This window comes from Prunus persica, chromosome G1 (genome assembly GCF_000346465.2).
Source record: "Prunus persica cultivar Lovell chromosome G1, Prunus_persica_NCBIv2, whole genome shotgun sequence".
Classification (NCBI taxonomy): Eukaryota; Viridiplantae; Streptophyta; class Magnoliopsida; order Rosales; family Rosaceae; genus Prunus; species Prunus persica.
Window position 1 is genome coordinate 32,468,477 of NC_034009.1, and position 21,799 is coordinate 32,490,275.

A 21,799-nucleotide genomic window follows, 5' to 3' on the forward strand; every position below is an offset into this window, starting at 1 on the left:
AGCGAAATCGTGGTATTCCTTAGTATCTGTACTTAGAAACTTAATACAGCTTAGCAAATAGGCTGTACCGCCGCGAGTGAGACAGTAAGTCCATAAATGGTGAGGGTGGTGGTGTTACAATAACAACTAGTATTTTTTTTTAGTCGGAAACAATAACTAGTTTAAAGGAAGAGTTGTCATAAATATAAGACTCATGGTCCATGGACGATCTGAAATTCTAAAGGAAAATACATCACGTGCAGTGAAATGAATTACAAATTGGTGCCGAACTTGTCTACTCTCGTCGTTCGTTTCTCTTCTGTAAGGTAACGAGGAACATATGAAAGCAAAGAGTTTAGCATGAAAACATTTTGAGAGAGATATATATATTTAATTCATTTAAACCAGCAAAGCAGGCAATGAAGAAATTACCAGTCCGCAGCTGAAATCCTCCACCATCCTACCCGGTTCCATATTTGGTGATAAGGAAGTCTACAAAACCATCAAAATTCATGTGTTTTCGCGCGGATGGGATGGTTATTAATTCATTTACCACAACCACCAGAGTCGAATTTGAGCGGCAAAAAAAAAAGTTTGGATGCATAGACGTCTTGCCCACATGGCATTGGCGGAGGTGACAGCAATACCGACACTTGAGAATTGTTAAGCCCCAAAAGCCCTATTCATATGGTTATTATTGGCTTCAGAATCAGACACATGTTTCACACACCTTCCTCCAATCCAATGAGTGAAATGGATCCCTTCTCGCTCTCCAGCCTCATAAAAGTTAGCCCAATTTCATTTACAAAAATGAATAAATAAATTGATGTTAGTAATAGTATACGCATGAGCTTCATGTCCGTTTCAAATGAAAACCGAGTTACAATGTTTGGGAGCAGCAGAAAACACTGACTCATTCATATTATTAGATGCAACAAAAGGTGGACATGCTTGCTGCCTGCCTGCCTCCCGCATTATTATCTACGGTTGAGAATGCAGGAAAAGGAAATGAAATATTGTTTTACCCTCGTTACTACAAATACTTGTATCAACATGACCTGACCTGACCTGACCTGACCTGACCTCTCAAATAAAACAATGCCTGGGGCCTAAACCCCAGCTCCAAATGTGTGGCAGTGGAAGTAAAGATTTTCAACCAATCTCTAAACAAAAAATAACGAGAAGAAAAAAAAGACCGAAAATGAATCAAGGTAAAAAGATGATAAAGGAAAAAGAACGAAAAAAACCAGAAGCAACAGCAGTCAAAGAACCTCCTTTCATTTTGTGATGCTCAGTGTACAATAGAATATAATCAAACATAATACTGTAAACAAAAATGCTCGGATCGGATGTTTGAGCATTAAATGAAAAATCGCTGCTATTAAAGCATCTGTAAGAACTATCAAATAAAACTTTCAGCAGTTATAAAGCATCTGTAATTTCTTAAAAACATTCAGGTACATATACAGTTGCATCAAAACCGTACTCAACTAACAATATTTATGATCCTTTTCTTGGTCCAAAAATCCATGTCAAATATGTACCTGAATGGTTTACAGCAATGTGTATCTGCCAGGAAGTAGGATTCCTTTTCCTTTGTCAGTGACAAAACCCCAAAAAAAGGATCTGTTTTAATCTTTTGCCAAAACCTGTAACAGTATGCGCAGTTATGATGTCATTCCAAACTAAATTCCCCATCAACAATAAAGGGAAAACCACACAACTCATCAAAACTCTCAATTCAATATTTATTTCTTTTTCTTTTCATTTCCTACTTTTTTTTCCATTCTTCTTTTCAGCTATTTTATCTATCATTACAATACAAGGGACTTCCATGTATTTTCAGATGTCATCTACTATAATTTCTGAATCTTAAAGGGAAAAATAAGGCCTTACAACCAAACCTTAGTCTCACATTAAAAAAATAACATTCCAGAATAAATACAAAACACACATGGCTTTCACACTTTTATTGAGAAAAGAAAAACATAACAGGAACTAGGAAATCCAAACAAAGGAGAACTCATGTGCAAGTATCTACACAAACATTTTAAACACTACCACAGCGCAAAATGCGAAACATGTAACTTTGACACTACAGAATGCACAAATTGAGCCACGAGTACGGTACCACACATTACAAAAAATTAACATTAAAAATAAATGACATGGCGTCGACGCGATGCAACATCAAGTAAAATTAATTAAATTAATTTGCACAACATGTATACAGATAGCAAACACTAAAATAAAAATCCACATCTGTTGCACTTTGAATTAACCAGGTGTAGAGTGAAGGCATAAAACAGAGATGTGCCTCAAACATAATGAGTCAGACAATAGAATCATCCTAATCAAAGGTCAAGAAAATTTTTGAGTTGATGTAATCCCAAAAAAGAAAAAACAATCTTTAAGTTTCCTTTTTCAACCATAGGACAAATATTGTGGTGTTATAACTGCGGCAGATCAAACAAGACCTTACTTGTTTCTAGATGAATTTGTTTCAACAAGTAGTAAACAACACACCAAATAACATAACAAAAGTTTTGGTAACTTCAGCTTTACAGTAAAGGTTGCAATGCTGATAATTGGTTCTAAAAGAGAAAACTTAAGCTCCAACAAAAATATGGCAATGATCAACTATATGAAGAGTATGTACTTCCTACATTCTAAATCTGATCAAAACAATCGAGGCTGGTTTATTCTAACAACCATGCATAAAAAGTTCGTCCTACACTCATCTAACATAACTCCCTAGCATTAGAAATCCAAATTTCATCAAAATCTCAAAGGCTGCCTCAACCTCGGAGCATTCACTTATCATATACCTCCCCTTGTTACAATAAAAATTATAAAAGGGTATCTGAAGATGATATTACCGCAGACATTCATTAAGTTAAACCAAATATCTACATATACTCAAATATGAAAAGGAAAACAAAGAAAGAGAAACACTGTCCAGAATCCAATTTCAAAGCTTAACTCAGATAACTAACATTTCACCACAATCACAACACCCACCGACTTCAACCATTATATAGAACTTTCAGCCAAAATGTATGGAAAATTATTTTCACATTGCAATCACCGTCTGAGTAAGCTCACACTAAACACTTTATAAAAAGAGATACCCATTGCGACTTGCATAAGGTGGTAAGGATTTGCGGTTTGGAAACAAAAAAGGAAAATTTGAAGACGAGTCCTGAAGCTTGAACACAGCTTCCACCAAGTAGTTCTGTCCAGGAGTCATTTTTTCATTTTTTATGCCGCTGGGTTTTTTCTTTTAATTTCAAGATTAGTGTATAACCCAGTAATTTCAAGCATCAAAAGATTTGACTATACATAGCCAACACCATTTCATTGATTAGCCAAGGACAATATTTTGACCCATACCTATCTCCTCAATAATGTGCAATACGCTAAACACCTATTCTCCAATACAAACCAGCTTCAGAACAGCACATTCCGACCCAGGTTTTCAACCAAGTTAATGTCATCGAGGTATTCTTCTTCTTCTTCTTCTTCTTCATGTAAAATTTGAAACCTTAAACCGTTGTTACACCTTTTAGTTGTTTTTGGACTGAAACCTTTATTACACCTTAATCCTTTACGTTTTCCTAAAGTTTTCCACAGTTTATTCTTGACCTCTTTAACCTTATGTTCCTGAACCCTTCACATTAAACCCCACCCAATCTTAGCAACAATGCAGATACAAACCACACATGCCCTCCATCTAACCAAAAGAGTAATCTCAAGTCTTTCCAAAGATACCATAAAAATCACCATAACCAAAAACTTAGCATGAGAGAAAGTATTATCCGGCAGGCAGCACATTCAGGGTGATTCTATAAAGAAAAAGTAAAATTTCTAAATTATGCATAAACTTGACAACATGAATAGATTTCTCTTCGGTATGGAATGACATTCCAAAATGTGATTACTACCATTACCACAAGAAACTAATTTAGAAAGACTGGACCCATTGACAGGTAGGTTTTGGTTGGAGGCAACTTTGCCTTTCTATACTAAAATCTTTGACTGTTTAGTAGATACATGCAAAAACCAGGATGTGCCGATCCAAGAGGGGGAAGGATGACAACTGGAACTAACAGAATGTTGGAGCAAATTATATTATAGGATGCAACAGATAGCGGGAAAAGTTGGATAACTATGCATATAAAAGATAATAGCAAAATAAATTCATCAAAGACTAAAGGTCAGTGCATAAAATCGATTTTCTATCTATTTGATATTGGGAATAATTACATCAGTTATGAACTTAAGAATCAAGTGTACTAACCAAGAAAGAAACATGGGCATACACTTGGAAGCATATGTTCTCGGGATACATTTGTCAGGAAAAATTACAATATACACAGTCCTGCCAAGAGCCTCCACAAGTTCTCAACACTGACTTCAAGTGGTACTAGGGTTTTGTATACAAAATGAATCCAACTTTGAAGCACAGCATCATGTGACGTTGCTAATTGATACGCCACCGTCAATGCTGAAAAGAATTGCCAGAAAATAAACAGATTTATCACTGAGTGAGAGAGTGAGAGTGAGAGAGAGCATTGTCAATCTAAGCGATGATGGACGCAGTGGACGGTCGGAAATGCAGCACATGAATTTGCACAAACTTTTCGTTTTAATGTCTGGTTATAAGAGAGATGAGAAGAAGAAAAAAGACAACATTAGGCTCCTATAAGTCAAGGATGAAGAATCATTTGAAATCTTTGAGGTGATTCTGATTAAAAAATCTTTGAGTTGATTATCAACATATCCATTAAAGGATGAGGTGGCTGTCGATTTCAATTAACAAATAGACTTCAATGAGGAAAGAATCAATAAAATAGTAGAATGATGGAGCCATTCAGAGAAGTACATGAGCTACAAAATACAACATTAAATTTTGAGCCAACGAAAAAGAAAGAAAAACTTACAAGAATATTAAAGTAGGGCTAAGTTTCACTATTAAGCTGGTCTCCAACAATTAACAGCAGATATGTCTGGTCTACATGGCAAGATCTGGGAAGCACTATGACCTGGATAAAATGCAGTCAGAAAGTCAGTTTATAACTGCAACAGTAGCAAGGTCTGCTTAAAACATGCAAGCCCACTTCCAACTAGTTTAAGTCAAGATCACCTGATATTGGAGCTCCAGATGGTACATTATTAGGGGCAGAACGCTGAAAAGCCATATTATTAGTTGGCGGTCTATCAAGCGGTGGACGAAAATAGCCTGCCATATCAGCACCAAATATAATATATCTAGAGATGCTTCGGTAGATAAGTGAATTAAATTAGGCAAAGGAGCCATGATCCATCACAATAAAAACATTAACTAGCATTAGCTAATAGCAATCAAAACTTTACAAATACCATATGCGCACGAAAAGAATAGAGAAAACATGTGAGCCGCATGCATGTAGTCTCCACAAAATAATAAAATTGCAATCCACAACCAGCCAGAAGAAAGGAGACCCTTAAAAATTGTTAGAAACCAAAGCCCCCAATTGCACAACTGTTCCATAAAAACTATAGGGTTTCTCTCCCACACTAGAGGCACAGAAGGAACACGGGCAGGACGAATCGCCTAGCACAGACTCGCCGCTAGAAGAAGGTTGTACCACATCCCAATACAAATGATAATGAATGAAAAGAAACTAAAATGCACTAAAAATCAACAGAATGTCTAGCAGTAACCATATGTGTGCCTCAGATTCATTTAAAACAGGCCTGCAGCAAAATACATGCCACAGAAAACTCATAAATCAGGCAAACATCAAGCCCCACGTTGGTTAAAATACGGTTGAAGTTTCAAACAGAACCTAAAAGTAAAAATCTGGTTGAAATTAAAAATGATTACCATGGCATGCATTGAGAGAAATTCAACAGAAAAACATATAATAGAGATATACTCTTTTTAAGAATGATCTAATGCAGGACAACGGATTACTCATTATAGTCAACTGGGCTCTAAGAGAAAAAACATTTCAAAAATGATATTGGCAAAAGTTCTAGTTTCGTTACAGAAGCTCAACGTGAAATAGACAGGCAACTACTTAAGGGATGGCACAGCCACCTGGATCAGAACTCCATACCTTCATGGCCAAATGGTGGTCCCGAATGTGGGGGTCTTCCTCCATTCATCCAAACACCACGTTGTTCATCGGCAAATCGTCTTTGACTATCAGGGAGGGGAGTCAAAGAGTATGGAGCATGGTATGGATGCTGGGGATGTTGCTGACTCGAGGGCTTTGTATAAGAGAAATGACTGGATGGATTTTGTGGTGGAGCAGGAGGTAAAGGCCTTTGAGGAAAAGGGGTATTACCTTGTTGAAATTGTTGGCTTGGTTGAGAGACTTGTGCACTTAGAAACATGTCATTATGTCCGTGTTCTAATTGCCTCGTTGAGTTAAATCCAGAAGGTTCTCGAGGACCACATACTCCTGTAGGAATAAAGCAAGCTTGCTGCTGTGGAAACATCTCGCTTTTTGCAGCCGCATCAATAGGGCCCCCATGAGGAGCATTTCCAGCAATTTGGACAAGCTGGTTACCCTGTATAGAGAAATAATGTGTTATATGATATAATATATATATACACACAACAACGTGCGATTGATAGGGGGGAAGCAAGAAGCCTTACACTAGTGCTACAGTATTCATGAGGTACAGGAAGTTGATATGGCACCTGCGGGGAAGAATGCATTGTTGACTGAGATGGCAGCATCTGTTGGGATAGTAATGATGCCTGAGTTGGTATAGATGACTGAGGAAATAATGGCGGATGACCTGATGGTGGTAGAGGAGGAGGTAGCTGTGATGGTAGAGGTGGGGGTGGCGGTGGCGGTGGTGATGGGGATAACGGGGGTGGGGGTGGCGGTGGTGGGGGTGATGGAGGCAGAGGTGGGGGAGGAGGAGGAGAATCAAGAGGCAATGGTGGAGAACCCTCTGGAAGAGGGGGCAACTCACTGCAAACATTTGAAGCTGGCTCTGTGACCGTATCTGATCCCTGCTGTTGTGGATCCCTTTCAAAAGAACCATTAACAAACGAGGGTCTTTCATCCTTTGGATGTCCAGAAACATCTTCCATTTCAAGTTCACCATCCACATCCTCCAAGATGCAATGTCGCCTATCATTTGGAGTCACAGCACAAGTTTCTGATTCCCCAGAAGCATGAGTGGTTTCCACCGGTGAGGAATGGCTAGTCTCCTTATATGAACAGCTAGGAAGTTCTTCATCTTCTTCTTCATCATCTTCAAATGCATGAGAAGATAAAAAGCCAGGCAGCTGAAATGTAGCATTACTGACACAAGAAGCAACACAGAACTACATGTATCAGATACCAGAGAGTCCGTGCAACAATAGAAGTGATGCATAAAAGTAATAGAAGCAAGTTTCTTTGGCGAATACTCAATGGAAAAACAAATAAATGTAACTTTAATACCCAATTAAACAGGCAATTAGAAAAATTTATATTCTAGGTAAAATCATTGAATTGCATGCATACAATAATTGCACTATAAATTCCTTGAATTGCTTGTATATAAAGGCAAAATTTAAATTTCTCCACATTATTAATTCACTAATGAGAAGCTACTATCCATCTAATAAGTTCATGTCCTTTACATGGTCACGCATGTAAGTTATTTGGTCAAGAAGCAATAGCAAACAGAACCTTAGGATCAGCTCTTTACAGGACAACAATGAAAGGAAGAAAAATAGTACAATTATAACTCTTAAGAAAAAACAAAAAAAGTAATATGTTTACCTGCCGTACTCATCCACAAACATTCCTTCCATTTCTCTGATTGGATCATCTATAGCACGCTCGGCTCGAGATGGACGTCTAAGGGCGAAACCAGCAGTTGCATCATCATTTGAAACCCCAATGTCATCCATGTAGCGACGAAGGACAGATTCGGGAAAGATTTTTCTCTCAATCCACAGCCGTAAAACCTGGATGAGAAGTCTGTTTCACTTTATCTTGTATACAAACAAGAAGTTCACGTAACATTATATAAGACTGCACTTACCTTAAGACACTGACGACGATTGTCACGAGCACCAGAACCAGGTGGGGCAGCAGCACCTAGAAGACGTGGCAATGCTGCTTGAACTGTCGGAACATATGAAGCTCCCGCAATGCCTGTATATTGACAAAAAATACTTACCATTAATAACAGATTTCAGAAGGAAATACCATATCAAGCACTCACAACCAGCGAGAGAGAGAGAGAGAGAGAGAGAGAGAGAGAGAGAGAGAGAGAGAGGCATGAATATCTATTATCACAAAAAGTTGTTTTCAAGTACATATACCTTTTTGATTATGCGAGCATTGTGTGATGGAATCCACAAGAAAGAAAAGATCAACCTTACGATGAAAACTAGGCTCACCCTCCAACTTTCGGATTAGTAGTTCCACAACCTGCATAAAAGAGGAAGTCAAATTTTCAAATTCTGAAAGAGTATCTTCCAATCAACATGATGATTGTCGGCAATAATATTCTTCAATTGGTGTGTGATATACTTCATAAATTCCAAAAACAAACCAGGTCATGTTCAAAGTACATTACCACCTCTGCGATAGCAGTTACCATTTATTTATTTGTCAGCATATGCAGTTTTAGATAATCCATCACCGAACTTCCATTGCAAATTGGTAAGTAAAAGGACAAAGGCAAAAACAGATGACAACTTGACACACATAAATTACAAATCTAGATGCAGAAAGAAAGGAATGTGCAAACTGCTACTAGAAGGTTTCTTTTTCTCAACTTCAGATGAAAGTTGGAACAGAAATGACTAGAACTATTAATTGGTTATGGTAAGTGTAGACAAGAAATTTGAAACTCAAATAGACCTGGGCAATGAGTATAGCAAATCAAAACTTTCACTACAAAAACATTTTGCACTTATTTTTTAACAAACAAAAGTACACTGGCAAATGTAATGCACGCATATTACAGAGTATATGCAAATTATAAGAGTACTATCCACAAAGAAAAATCAATCATTAAACGATATTAGTATAACAAGGTCTATACTGTATATACAATTGATATTAGATATTGATAAATCAATTAATGAATGAATGAAAAAGAAAGGAAAAAATTATATCAAGTGATAAGGATCTTTGAGAGAAATCAAAGAACACCTGGTAAAAGGAAGGTGAACACGCTAGGGAGCCTACCTCATTGGCAATACCATACTTGGCACAATCAATGGCAAGACGAGTTGCACGACCAATACTTTCTTTAGTCCTTGACAAAGTCTCTATCATTCCTTCAAAAGCATCACGAGCAACAGCTGCCTCAGTGCCACCACTAAGTGATCCTCCAGCAGTTTGATGCCCAGAACTAACTCTTCTTTCAGAGATTTCCTCAATATCAAGTTGAATTTGTGATGCAGATTGACGACCATGAGTAGACGGTGAAGCTAAATTTGTGAGTTGATTAGATCCCGGGAGATCCGCCTGCAATGCACTGCTGCTAGTGGACAAAAACCCCTGAACTTCAGAAGGGCTGGGGCTCCTCCCTTGCAAATCTTTGTTAGACACAAGAGTAGAATTGGAAATTCCAAGAAAGAAACTTTGTGAATGAGCCTGTTTCCTCTTTGCTTGTGCAACTGCAATAAGATGCCTCATAGATATAGAAGATTCCGGGGTCCTAGAATCCATCAAGCCACTTTTATCTTCTCTGCCAACGTCCATTCTGTTATTAGGAAAACACAATGAAATCAAAAATGAGAAAACACAACCAAAAACTATGGACAAAATAAGGAATAAAAACGTGCATACCTTTCACCAGGTAATGAAATGTACTCTGTTGAATTTTCTGTTAAAAGAGCAGCGTCATTGATATGAGGGATTGATCGTAGAGTAGGTTTAGATTTTTCTCCAGATGAGGCAGGCCTATTTCTTTGAGTTGTTGCATGATTTTGAGAAGAAACTAAACCTGAACTCTTGCCAGACACAGCCTGAGCCTTCTTTTGAATACCAGTACTAGAGACTTTAACAAGAGGTTTTGTGGATTTCTGCTGTTCTACTACTGGTTTAGTGGTAGAAACCAACTGAGGAGACTTTTTTGGAGAAGTCAAAGTCGGTTTTTCCTCCTTGCAAAACTGCTCGGGTTCTGATTTTGCTGGACTGTGGTAGACATGCACTGCCTTTTCAAGCCTCATTTCATCAATTTGAGGTTTCCTTTCCGGTCTATCTTCGTCTGCCTGAGGTTTGCTAGGTGACAGAGAACTGCTGTTTGACTGGGAACCTGATTCCTTCATGCGGCTCTCCTGAAACTCAGCAGGACATTTGGTACTCTGTTGAGCAGTATCCAAACGCTCATGATTTTCATCAGTGCTCTTCATAGCATCTGAAGAATATGAAGGCCCTTTAATATTTCGGGAAGACCCTCCATGAACCGGTGTTTTGGGTTTTTCCTCCTCCTCTTCCTCCTCATAGAGGCACACAGCTCTCCGCTTTCTGTGTGTATGAACTGCTGAAACTCTGACATCAGTAGAAATCAAAGTATCATTCTTCAGAATGCAATCCTTTTCCATTTTATCATCAGAAACCAAAGTATCTGAATCAGACATAGCCTCCAGTGCTCGAAGACGCCGCTTTGTTAGGGGTAGCGCAGCTTCATCACCAGGAGCATTTGGTCCAACAATAATATTTTGGGATCTGGAATGGTTCTCTCCTTTCACACGTGAATTCGACTTTTTCAAATCCCATTTTTTAACTGTCTTGTCATCAACAACATCAGAACTTGGAGATAGACTCTTTACAGTTTTAGAGAATGAACCCCGTGGAGCATTGTCCCCTGAGTCTACATGCTTTGACTTTTTGGCAGGATGTGAAATATCATTTGATTCCAAATTAAGCTTTCCAAGCCCAAGTTGAACCTTCTTTGTCCTTCCAGAAAGTTTGTCTTTGGCCTGATCCACAGGATCATCCACAGAGTCCTTCATATCATCTACCGCCTCGATTTGATTTTTGGCTTTAAGCAGATCTTTTGCCTTTTTCCCACCCCTAATACCACTATCTGATTTACGAGCATCTGGTGAAAATTCCCTTTTCCTGCCACCAGAGCCGAGTTTGCCTTTTGTTCCATCTCTCAGTCGCTCACCAGATTTTGGGCGATCAAGAAAGACAGAGCCATCCTCCTTCAATGATGTCACAGAAAAGCTATTTTTGTGTCCTTCAACTGTGCCATCATGTTTTCTCTTTGATCCAGTAATCTTCATAGACTTGTGACCATTTGCTAAGGACCTCTGTCTTTCAGAGTGTTTCTTAGTGCGAACACCATCTTCTTCATGCTTACTACCGGAAACATCTTCCTTCATATTACAAGAATTATCTGGGTTGGATTTCTTTAATACCTCCTTTTTTGGCTGTGAAACTGCAGACATTTTATTTTTTGTCTCAGAAGAAATTATTGGAGATGAACTCTCATTTGCTCCACATGAGGTAGATGGATTTACATCTTCAATGCCATTTTCACCTCGGATCTGTGAACAGCGTTCCAACTTAGAGCCAAAATCACCTATGCCTTCTTCTTCCTTCAGTGTTTCTCCATTGGAGTCCTGCGTACCCTCACCCCCATCCTTTAATTCGACTTCAACCCCATTATTTTCTACACCATTAACAGACGGAACCTCACATCCAGGGTCAGTATCATCCCTCAAATCATTTGATTTCTTTTTTTGTAATTCATCAAATTCCTCACATATATCCTTCACAGCTTGGGAAAAGTTCTTTGTTTTACCTGGCAGCCGACCTGTTAATTTAACTTTTAACTCACTAGTGAATGCCTGAATATCTGCAGGGGCAACAAAAGCTCTGTGGAGTGGGCAAAAAAAAGAAGCAAATTAAGATATCAGAAGCAGCCAATTTAACCAGCACAAAAATACGAAACAGACAGCACAGAAAATGATAACGGAGCAAAAGACAAAGCACGAAGAATTACAGGATATTGGTGTGGTTTAAGTGATTTCAATTTGGATTTAGAATAAACATTGAGTTCTAAACTTACCATATTTAGAGGCCAGTCAATATATTAATTAGGAGGGAAGTCTAACTTTAACTTTCAATTCAACGAGAAAAACAGTAGAGGATTATAAAGCAGACTGCCACAATTCAACACTTGCCACAAGATTTTAGTAATTGAAAAGAACAAAAAGGAACAAATTAAGAAACTATTTCGTGTATGTGTTTGGTTGTCAGAAAATGTAAATTTCACTAGTGAAATTGTTTTCTAGAAAGTTTAGACTATTTTCCTTCCAACATTTTTTGCAAACCAAAGCATTAGAAGAGAGTTTAAATTCTGTTCTTTCATCATCTTTCGCTTCACTTCTTCTAACAACATATGCCCACAAATTTCTCCAACAGCGAAAGCAAAGGACACCAATATGATCTTATTCTTTTCTTTTCATTTGTGCACCATTGTAAAAGCTTTTAAAACCACAAACATTCTAATTCATTAACTACAAAACGGTTTCTTAAACCATAAGCTTATTCTATTTAAACTCTATATATTACCCAGTCCTTTTTCATTGGTCCAACACCAAATTTGAGATACAATTTCAAAAATTGCTCAGTTTAATGCAACACTTCCCAAAACTGGGCCCTTTTCTGCACCAGTAGGAACTAAATAGTCAAAATACAATCTTCCACCTTTTAAAACCCTAATCACTTAGTTTTTCGTCTACCAAGACAAACTACTTTGCAGGCAAAAATTTCAATCTTCTTCTATTGATAAGCTTCTAGGGCTAACATAAAAAACACATGTATAGATACTAGAATAAAAATTCAGAACGAATCACAAGAAAATCCTAAGCAACAATTGATTAAACATTCCATAAGTGAACTTTTCCATTTGAAAAATAAACTGGAGGAGAGAAAGTTTACTAAACTGCACATGCAAAGGTTGTGTTTTCACTGTGTTCTTAGATAGAGATGAATCAGATAAACGAATTCATTTTGGCAAAACAAGTTGTCATTTTCAACTTTCCATATCTACAATCAAATATACTGGTGTCTTCTTTTTAATTAAAAGCCCATGTATAACAGGTAGTTCAATTTACATGTAACATATTTTACTGACAGAATGTATTGACATGCATGAACTAATATGAAATTATCAAATAAGATATACTTACATCTCTTTCGTTCCAAAAAATTTGTCAATTTCACCTTTCTGTGATCTACACCCTAGGTTGTCAATATATTAGTGTCTTATTTCTTGTTATGAAACCACCATGTATAAGAGGTTTTCCAAAGTACATGTAACAATTCACTAACAGACTTTATTCAACATACATGAACTAATATGAAATTATCAAATGGGATATACTTACATCTCTTCTGTTCCAAAAAATTGGACAAAATACTTCTTAGGATCAGGGACCTTCTTCCAATCTTCAGGCCTGCTAATCTGAAAATTCAAACCCACAAAATCTAGTTCAAATGCCAATCAAATTGGTTATAACCCAAAAATCTAACGGAGTTACTATTAACCACAAATAAATAAAACAACCAATTCTAAACACGCCAAATTACTGAAAGTTCATGGTCCATATACCAGCTCAGTGCAACAAATCCTAGACATAATATAGATTAAACAATAAATTAAATAGATATGACAAAAAGAAAAATACTTTATTCTAAAAACTTAGACGACCATCATATAAACAGACCTAAGGACAAGATATCCATAATGTCTGAAATCCTCACTATGTTCAGTCCCATTCAGTAAACACACAAGTCCAAAAGCCTATGAAAATTCGTTAGTTATCACATTCTACGAAAAGTCAAATCCAAGTAGAGCACACCGATCAACAAGCAATACAAAAGCATATACTGGAAAACCCTAATGCCCAAACACAACCAAAAACATAAGCGTAAAGCAGAAACACTACATATACACAAAGTCGTAAATGAAGAGGCGGAAACCATATAGACACAAAGTTGTAGATGAAGAAGCAGAATCCGTAAAAGAGAGAAAGCGACAGCGAATTAAAAATCAGACCTTGGCAGGCCAATAGGGGAAGCCCTTGACCTTGGCAAGGACAAGATCGCCGAGACTCAACTGGCTCTTGGCCTTGGCCTTGTTCGCTCCGCGTCTACGCCCCGGAGCCATGGCGTGGACGCCGCAATCTTAGAAAGCAAAAGGAAAAACCCTAATTGAATCGTCGCAATCAAATCGCAGAAGCACTTAAGAAAACCCTATACAAGTCCCCAGAGACTCGGAATTGGAATCGTAGCGTGTGTTTGACGGCCGGTGGATGCTCCGGCGCCGGAGGCACTAGGTCATCGGACAAAATGAGATAGAGCAACAGGGTTGTGCATTCGCAATTACAGAGAGCCAACGAGAGAGAGAGTGTGTGTGTTAGAGAGAGAGAAAGGCAGATTGTAGAAAGGAATTGAGGCGGTCGAAGAGCGAGATTGTAGATTTTGTGAGAAGGAGGGCTTGGGCTTTTGGGTTGGGCACCAATGTGAATGCCCGAATAAGAACGGGACCTATCGGTAATTTTCCCTTTCTTTTTTGCTTTTTTTTTTTTTTTTTTTTTTTTGGGTTGGGAACTTGGGAAGATGGAATATGGACGTTGGTCGGGACTCGCTCCGAGTGATGGTTTTATGTGCTGTCTGTGTACGTGGCAAAGAGTTCCAAAGTCTTTCTTTTCTTTCTTTCTTGGTTGCTATTGGTGTTCTACTTAATAATAAACTCTTTTTATCTATTTATTTTATTATGAATCCCGAGACTCTAGATTTAACAGCAGCTTCAATTTTTCACATCAATTCTATATCAAATTATTTCATTACAGATAACTCTAATAAAGAAATTCTGTTGGTGAATTTTCGCTTAACAAGGTTTGATGGGGTTTGTTGAATTTGTAATCTGCATCGTTTATATGTATATATATAGAAGAGCAAAAATTAAACATTCAGAAACCAAAAAATTAAAATAAAGTTTAACTACTGAATAACGAAGTATTTAGGTTAAAGGGTAAAATATTACATAACAAATTATTTAGATTAAAATTTTAAAAATAGAGAGAGAACACAGGTATGCAGACTCCGGTTGTTTTTGTTTTTTTGGGTAAATGATGCTAAATAAGAAGAGACTTACAAAAGTTACGAAGTGAAAAGAAGAAAAAAAAACAAAGTAAGAAGGTATAAAATCTAAAAAACTATTTCAAACTACTCATTTATATTATGTTTTACTTCGTAATCTGCCGCCCTCTAAAATTTATCTTTAAGGTCTTTACAAGATCAAGATGGCTCTCATCACTCAGAGAATTGAATATTGATACTTACTGATAGCCCACACACTGTTTCTCCTTTGTATAGTGAGCATGTCATGTAACAAAATGGGCAGAAAATACTGATATCCAAATGAATGCTAACAAGAGAAGCAAACCTGTTGACTTCAGGATTGTAACATCAAACATATAATTCTGTCAAACTAAAAGACCAAACTAAGAAAGAGTGATGGTTACTTCCTCACTGACACCCAAATCTCTGATCCTCCTACTTTGAACTTTTATCCTTTTCTTTGCCTTCATTGCCAACAGCATCAGTCACCAGAGCCACTGGTCTTTCATCCATGACCTCGTCAATTATTCCAAACTCCTTTGCCTCTTCCGGGGTCATAAAATAATCTCTATCCATATTCTTCTGAATTATCTCTACGGATTGCCCTGTATGCTTTGAATACAAGGCATTAAGGGAATCCCACACGCGAACAATCTGCTTCGTGTGAATTGTCATGTCTTTTGCTTGTCCACTGTACCCACCTGAAGGCTGATGAATCATAACTGTCGCATTTGGGAGTGACCGCCTCTCACCCTTGGCACCCGCAGCTAAGAGAAGGGAAGCCATTGATGCAGCTTGACCCAAACAAATGGTATTGATAGGTGACCGAATGTACTGCATGGTATCATAAATTGCAAGACCTGTAGGAACAAATACAATCATTAGCATGTAACAATGCTGGTGAATTTCAACCAAATCATGCATTGAGTCTCGTCTATTTAATCTATTTATATCTTTTCCCGCTGAATCTCATCTATTTATGTGCAGTACAAAACATAACTATACTGTTCAAAATTCAAATTAGGAGCATCTGCTAATTAAAGAATTAGAACGTACCAATAAAAGAGGACAAACATAAGCACTGTAACAATGTTTGTAGTATCAACTTTTTGCAGCTCTGTATCTTATCGCAATCATTTAAACTAAAACCGGATTTTCAACAAAAATTTATGTTTTTTACCCCAAGTAGCTGGTATAAGGCTTACAATTAGTTGACTTCTTCACCTCAAAATGAACAAATAAATATGAAAAAGGGCTTGATGAAAGCAAGTGTTAAAAGAAAGTCAAACGTTAATCCAAATTTGATGGAATACGATTGAGGACATCATAACCAAGTTTGGCTTTAGCCAGGTCTCGTTTCCCCCTCAATTTCTACCTACCAGTTATGTCTTACCTATATTCTTTAGGAGACAGATTATGCTAAAGAGCATGCAAGTTTCGGCTCCAAAGCCTCTTGTTTCTAGACACGGTAGATTCAAAGATGGAAAAAGTAGTTTTCTTGATTCTTGTTGTGACCATGTAATGGAGCTGAGACTTGTGTGCTTTTTAAGCATGTGAAATACTGAGACACTTCAAGAAAAAGTAAAGAAGTGCATCACACAAATCTATACATTGCTGCATGATATCTAGTTTGTTTTCTTCTTAAGCTTCTCATAATTTTGTGCAGAATTTCGTCCATTAGTCAGCACAAGTGATTTAGTTACCACAAAACTCTACTTCCTTAAGAATCTTATCTATCTACAGCTACCTTACCAAAACTCTGACAGAATATTCCTTACATTCACAAAACTTATAATCCCACACAAGAATTAACTTACCCAGAAATCATCTATAGAGCTTGATCACCCTCTGCCTTTTTTTTCTTTTTTCCTTCCTTGGATTAGCTTACTAATGCTCTACCATCTGTTGAAGTCCTTAGAGCACTAATTGCCTATTTAAATCCCACTGCTTATCATCTTATTGGAAGCAGCTTTCAATTAATTAAACTGATACTTACAAATTAATGACATTTAGGATTTCATTTTAGTTGACATAAACCCTAACAGAGCTCAGATGTTATGAAATATTACAGTGAAAAGGACCGTGTGACAAAACACAATTACTTAACGTGAGTGCTTTAACACTGGTGATATATGGTGCACTTGGTCATACAATGGAAATTTGAAAGACCTGTTTTACTTGGATCCATCATCAGTAGCAGATATTATACCATGATTCTAAAACTTTTGAAATGCTACAACCATATCATGATTTCATAATTATGTATGTCAATGACTTTTCTAACAGTTACATTTGTGAAGGGTTCTTAAAACCAAGTTACACTCAACATCTTAGTAGATTGTGAAGTCATATAAGAAAATCCCACACTTCTCTCTGACAATGCTCTCTTAAGATGTAGGTTATACAAACCAGACCTAACTATTCGCAATCGTCATCTAACCCAATAATTTCAAATATCAGATAGCTTTCATAGAAGCAGTTAGAAAAGATCTCAAGTGACATTCACTCTCCGCATATCTTAGAAATATATAAACATTACGAGTTTATAAATAAACTTATCAATTATCAAATTTCAATTTCAAGAAAACAGAAACCGCGAATATAAATAAATTCTTTCAACTCGTAATTATCAATAAACAAACAAGCATACAAAAGTAAATCAGGTAATAAAATGGAAGTTAGAAATGGGTCATAATCTAGAAAAACAAAATCGACTAATCTCATTCCTGAGTTCTAAAATCTCGAAACTACAATCAGACATCGATTCACCCATTCATATTAATTCGCAATTCATATTATTCAAGACAATGTCTAAAAACTAAAACATGAGAATTTCACACAACCCATCAGCAAATAAAGAAGAAAAAAAATGTCGACAGTATAAATAAAGGAAAGCATAAATGATAATGGACCTGCAGTGACATGGCCACCGGGAGAGTTGAGGTACATATTAATGGGCTTGGATGGGTTCTCAGACTCCAAAAAGAGAAGCTGCGCAACGACGACGTGGGCAGTGTCGTCGTTAATTGGACCGTTGATGCAGACGATGCGCTCCTTGAGAAGGCGAGAGAAGATGTCGTATGCTCGCTCCCCTCGAGACGAGTGCTCTATAACCATTGGGATCAAGCTGTAGCTGCGCAAAGACGTACCCCATGGCTTAACCCATGCCCTGCTACTTGCCACAAACTTCGCGCTTGAGATTAGGCCCCTCATCATGAGCACGAAGAAGGAGACTGATTTGCAAATGGGGGATATAGGGTTTATGGATTCAATCTTTACTCAGTCAGAGTGTTTTTCTTGTGTGTGTGGTTGGAGAGAGTGAGAGAGAGTGTGTTTTAGGATCTGGGTCGGGTTAATTGGGTTGTGGGTTGTTTGTTGGTTCCTGTCTATGTGGTATGATCTGAGTCGGGTTCGGGTAACTTGCGTTGTGGGTTGGTTCCTATGTGGTCGGATAACCTTTTAAATACAAATCATGGTTCTCCGATGATGCAAACAGTTTCTTAATGTCAAACAAAATATATACAGATAAATATAATAGAAAATAAATCTTAATTACAATAAGAAAATAAATAGGTAAGCAACCAAAATCATAATTAAGAAAAGACTCACTAACACTTCATACCAAAAATTTAATGCTGGCAACTTCAGGATATTCAACAGTTTCTTGACTAAAATCATTATTTTATCTCCCGTTCGTTAGAATAGTTATTTAATTCAAATCTTCTAAAGCCAAGTTTGTCATAGACCTCTTCCTTTCCCGACCGTTCCCCGCGGGCGACGCAGCCTGTGCTGGCCGAAAAATGCAGAAAACAGCCGGGAGGTCATCGAAACTTCAACGTCGTCGATCTCCCTCCTCCGGCCACCATTTCCGTCGACCCAGGCACCCGGGACCAGGCAGGCCCGCAGGAGAGACCTTCAGGAGGTCTAGCTAGCTCGGACCAGGAGTGAATGGACTTTCTTTCATAAATGATTTTATATAAATGAGTTTATATAATGAGTTTTATTATTTGATCTTGAACAAGTTTTATTAATTGTGATTTTTCCTAGTATGCTTTGTGAAGTTACATATCTTATTTATATGCTGCTTAGTCGATATGCTAAAGAGTTACAAAAAGCAGAGTTTGAGATTTACATCAGATAAAATAGCAGCATAGTTTCCGATTTAACAAAAGTCAGCTATTTATCATATTTTTCAGGAGCTTTCTATGTTCTTATGATAGCAGAGTTCTTGACTTAATAAACATTCAGTTATTCATTAGATCTTTCAGAAATATCATAATATTTATATATTACATTTTCTCAGAGTTCTTGATTTAATAAAAATTCAATTCTTCAGCAGATTTTCCAGAAATGTTATATATTTTTTAAACCACCGTGAGTACCCATCTATGGTTATTACCCTCAGTTATGCCGATGTCTACCGACATCCAGTTTACCCTCAGTTTTGTCAGTGCACTTGACATTGCCTCACGAGTTTCGGGGACGCTCGGACCGTGAGTGCCAGGATTTGCGGCTCGGCTGACTTGGTGTCCCGAGACCTGCCAGGATTTACGGCTCGGCTGACTTTGTGTCCCCGAGACCTGCCAGGATTGCGGATCAGGCTGACTACGGTCCCCTGAATCCTGCCAGAGCGGCTCGAGTCGACTTTGTGTCATCGAGACCTGCCAGCGGATTAGGTTGACTATAGTCCCCTGAATCCTGCCAGTTTGCGGCTCGGATAGACTTTGTGTCGCCGAGACCTGCCAGGGGAATTGACGGAATTACAGGGGTACACCCGAGTGGTAGTTTTAATTGATTGCAGTGCTTTTATGCAAGGTTTAAGTACATTGCTTTTATGCAAATTTGATTACAGTGTTTTTATGCAAGTTTGGATTTCAGTGCTTTCATGCAAGTTTTATTGCTCTTGAATACGATTGTATATATTTATATAAATATATAAATACCTTGATTTCAGCATATGAATGCCGTGAGTTTAGTATGCTTCAAATGCAGAGTACATATTCAGTTTTACTTAACTATTTTTTTACAATAGGGGTTAGTATATTTTTAGGATATTTTATGAACCTTTATTTTTGTCCACTCACATTTTCAAATGTTTTGCGCCCCCAGGCTGTAGCGTGCACAGGAAATCCACCACCGGGCCATCTTGCCTTCCGCGCCTCCTTGTTACAGAAGTGTTGGTTTGTAAAAAGTTTAACTTCTCTGTAAACTATTAGGATTGCTCTGATATATTGCCCTAGAGTGAGATTGGAACTTTTGGCATATTTTTTTTGAAGTGCTGGCAGTTGGTTATGTGGATATTATACTCGTTCTGACAGGTGGAAACTTTGGGATTGAGCAAATTACAGGGGAGACTCTGCCGAATTTTCGGCATGAGTCAAGGTTAAAATTTTAATTAGAAGGGCAATTGTGCCCGACATTCGCCAAGTGTCGGACACGCACAGGGTTCGACTCGAATTCCAAAGCGAAATTTGGTTCGGATCCTGTCACCATCAAATCATGATTGATTGAAAATATGTCATACATTTCGAGACATTCTTTTATTTTTTAAGAGTAATGTTACACTTATCACATTTTTATTTTATATTTTTATACCACATGTATGATGTGACATGTCTATATTATATGTCATATCAATTAATTAAATGAAGTGTATTTTAATAAATAAAGTTTAATTAACAGTTTTTTTAAGTGTTAATAAATCAATATATATATGTATTAAATAATTTTAATTGACGTGGTTGTTCACCTTGTTTACCACATAAGATAATACTAGAATATATTATATAAATATAGTAAAAATAACATTATTATTTATTTTTAATGTTCTAGACTTCGTTTAAAGCCTAAGAACATCCAAAGTGCACCTCCACTTGCACTTATTTAATGATTAAAGAATCTTCGGGGTATATACATATTATAATTGAAATCATTATACATATGTTACAATTAGAACCGTTCATTTTTTATATCATCATATAAAGGTGATATATGTAGATAAAACAAAATCAATTAAATTTGAAAATGTTCATTTTGAAACTTGGGTTGTAAATGTTTTGATCTATATTGTTTGACCAATGGCTAATAATATTTGTAACAAACATGATTAACACAAAACGTAGAATTAGGTTTATGTATAAACTAAATGAAGTAAAGCCGTCAGCTTAAGAAAATTGCATGTGAACCGAGGGCCTAGATGGATAGGCCCAGTTGGAGTTGGAGATATAAGAAAATGTCAAAGTTTGAATATATTCAACAGCTTGGCATAAAGAACCAACATCCATGTTGTCATGTTGACTGAAAACAAAAATAAAAAAGGACTCGGACCAAGCTTGCATTCATTCTCGACGTGGTTTGCGGCAAACAACCCCACTGGCGTAGGATGAAATGAAAGTGTGATGATGGCATTGGCATATATTATATAAATGAAAAATAATCATACACCAACCCCATTTCAGTTGTCTAGATTGTAGATAGACTTCCCAATTAGAGACGTAGCCTTGAATAATACTAATTCTAAATTTGGATATCTAATATTATATATATGATCATCTCACCTGTTATAACTAACCAATTAATAAGTTAAGGAAATGGGAAACAAAAAGAAGAAGATTTTGAAGAGAAAAAAGAGCTAATCTAGCTCGTTTGACGAATGGCTCGTTTGGGACTGCTTTTTTAATAAGTACTTCTGCTCATAAACGCTTTTAATCAAAGCGTTTTTA

The 21,799-nt window shown here is 37.1% G+C and overlaps 2 protein-coding genes across 6 annotated transcripts; both read right to left on the bottom strand.

Annotated features, from left to right (window-relative positions):
• LOC18790503 (ENHANCER OF AG-4 protein 2) lies at nucleotides 45-14,904 on the bottom strand. 5 transcript variants are annotated; one of them, XR_002269604.1, is made up of 14 exons: nucleotides 14,011-14,892; nucleotides 13,340-13,416; nucleotides 9,783-11,822; nucleotides 9,177-9,696; nucleotides 8,303-8,411; nucleotides 8,020-8,132; nucleotides 7,755-7,942; nucleotides 6,629-7,289; nucleotides 6,084-6,540; nucleotides 5,126-5,221; nucleotides 4,923-5,024; nucleotides 4,280-4,486; nucleotides 412-1,628; nucleotides 45-298 (listed from the first exon to the last, which is right to left on the bottom strand). XR_002269604.1 is itself a non-coding variant. In XM_020554323.1 (12 exons), exons 1-11 carry the CDS (start codon nucleotides 14,119-14,121, stop codon nucleotides 4,954-4,956), a joined length of 4,212 nt encoding a protein of 1,403 aa, XP_020409912.1. In that variant the 5' UTR covers nucleotides 14,122-14,904; the 3' UTR covers nucleotides 4,179-4,486; nucleotides 4,923-4,953. The 5 variants fall into 5 exon arrangements, 4 of the variants coding, with proteins under 4 accessions (XP_020409912.1, XP_020409911.1, XP_020409910.1 ...); XM_020554323.1 differs by lacking the exons at nucleotides 45-298; nucleotides 412-1,628 and having other exon boundaries at nucleotides 4,179-4,486; nucleotides 6,315-6,540; nucleotides 14,011-14,904; XM_020554322.1 differs by lacking the exons at nucleotides 45-298; nucleotides 412-1,628 and having other exon boundaries at nucleotides 4,179-4,486; nucleotides 6,674-7,289; nucleotides 14,011-14,894.
• LOC18791859 (ATP-dependent Clp protease proteolytic subunit 2, mitochondrial) lies at nucleotides 15,274-18,506 on the bottom strand. The gene is made up of 2 exons (XM_007227495.2): nucleotides 17,990-18,506; nucleotides 15,274-15,937 (listed from the first exon to the last, which is right to left on the bottom strand). Exons 1-2 carry the CDS (start codon nucleotides 18,291-18,293, stop codon nucleotides 15,513-15,515), a joined length of 729 nt encoding a protein of 242 aa, XP_007227557.1. The 5' UTR covers nucleotides 18,294-18,506; the 3' UTR covers nucleotides 15,274-15,512.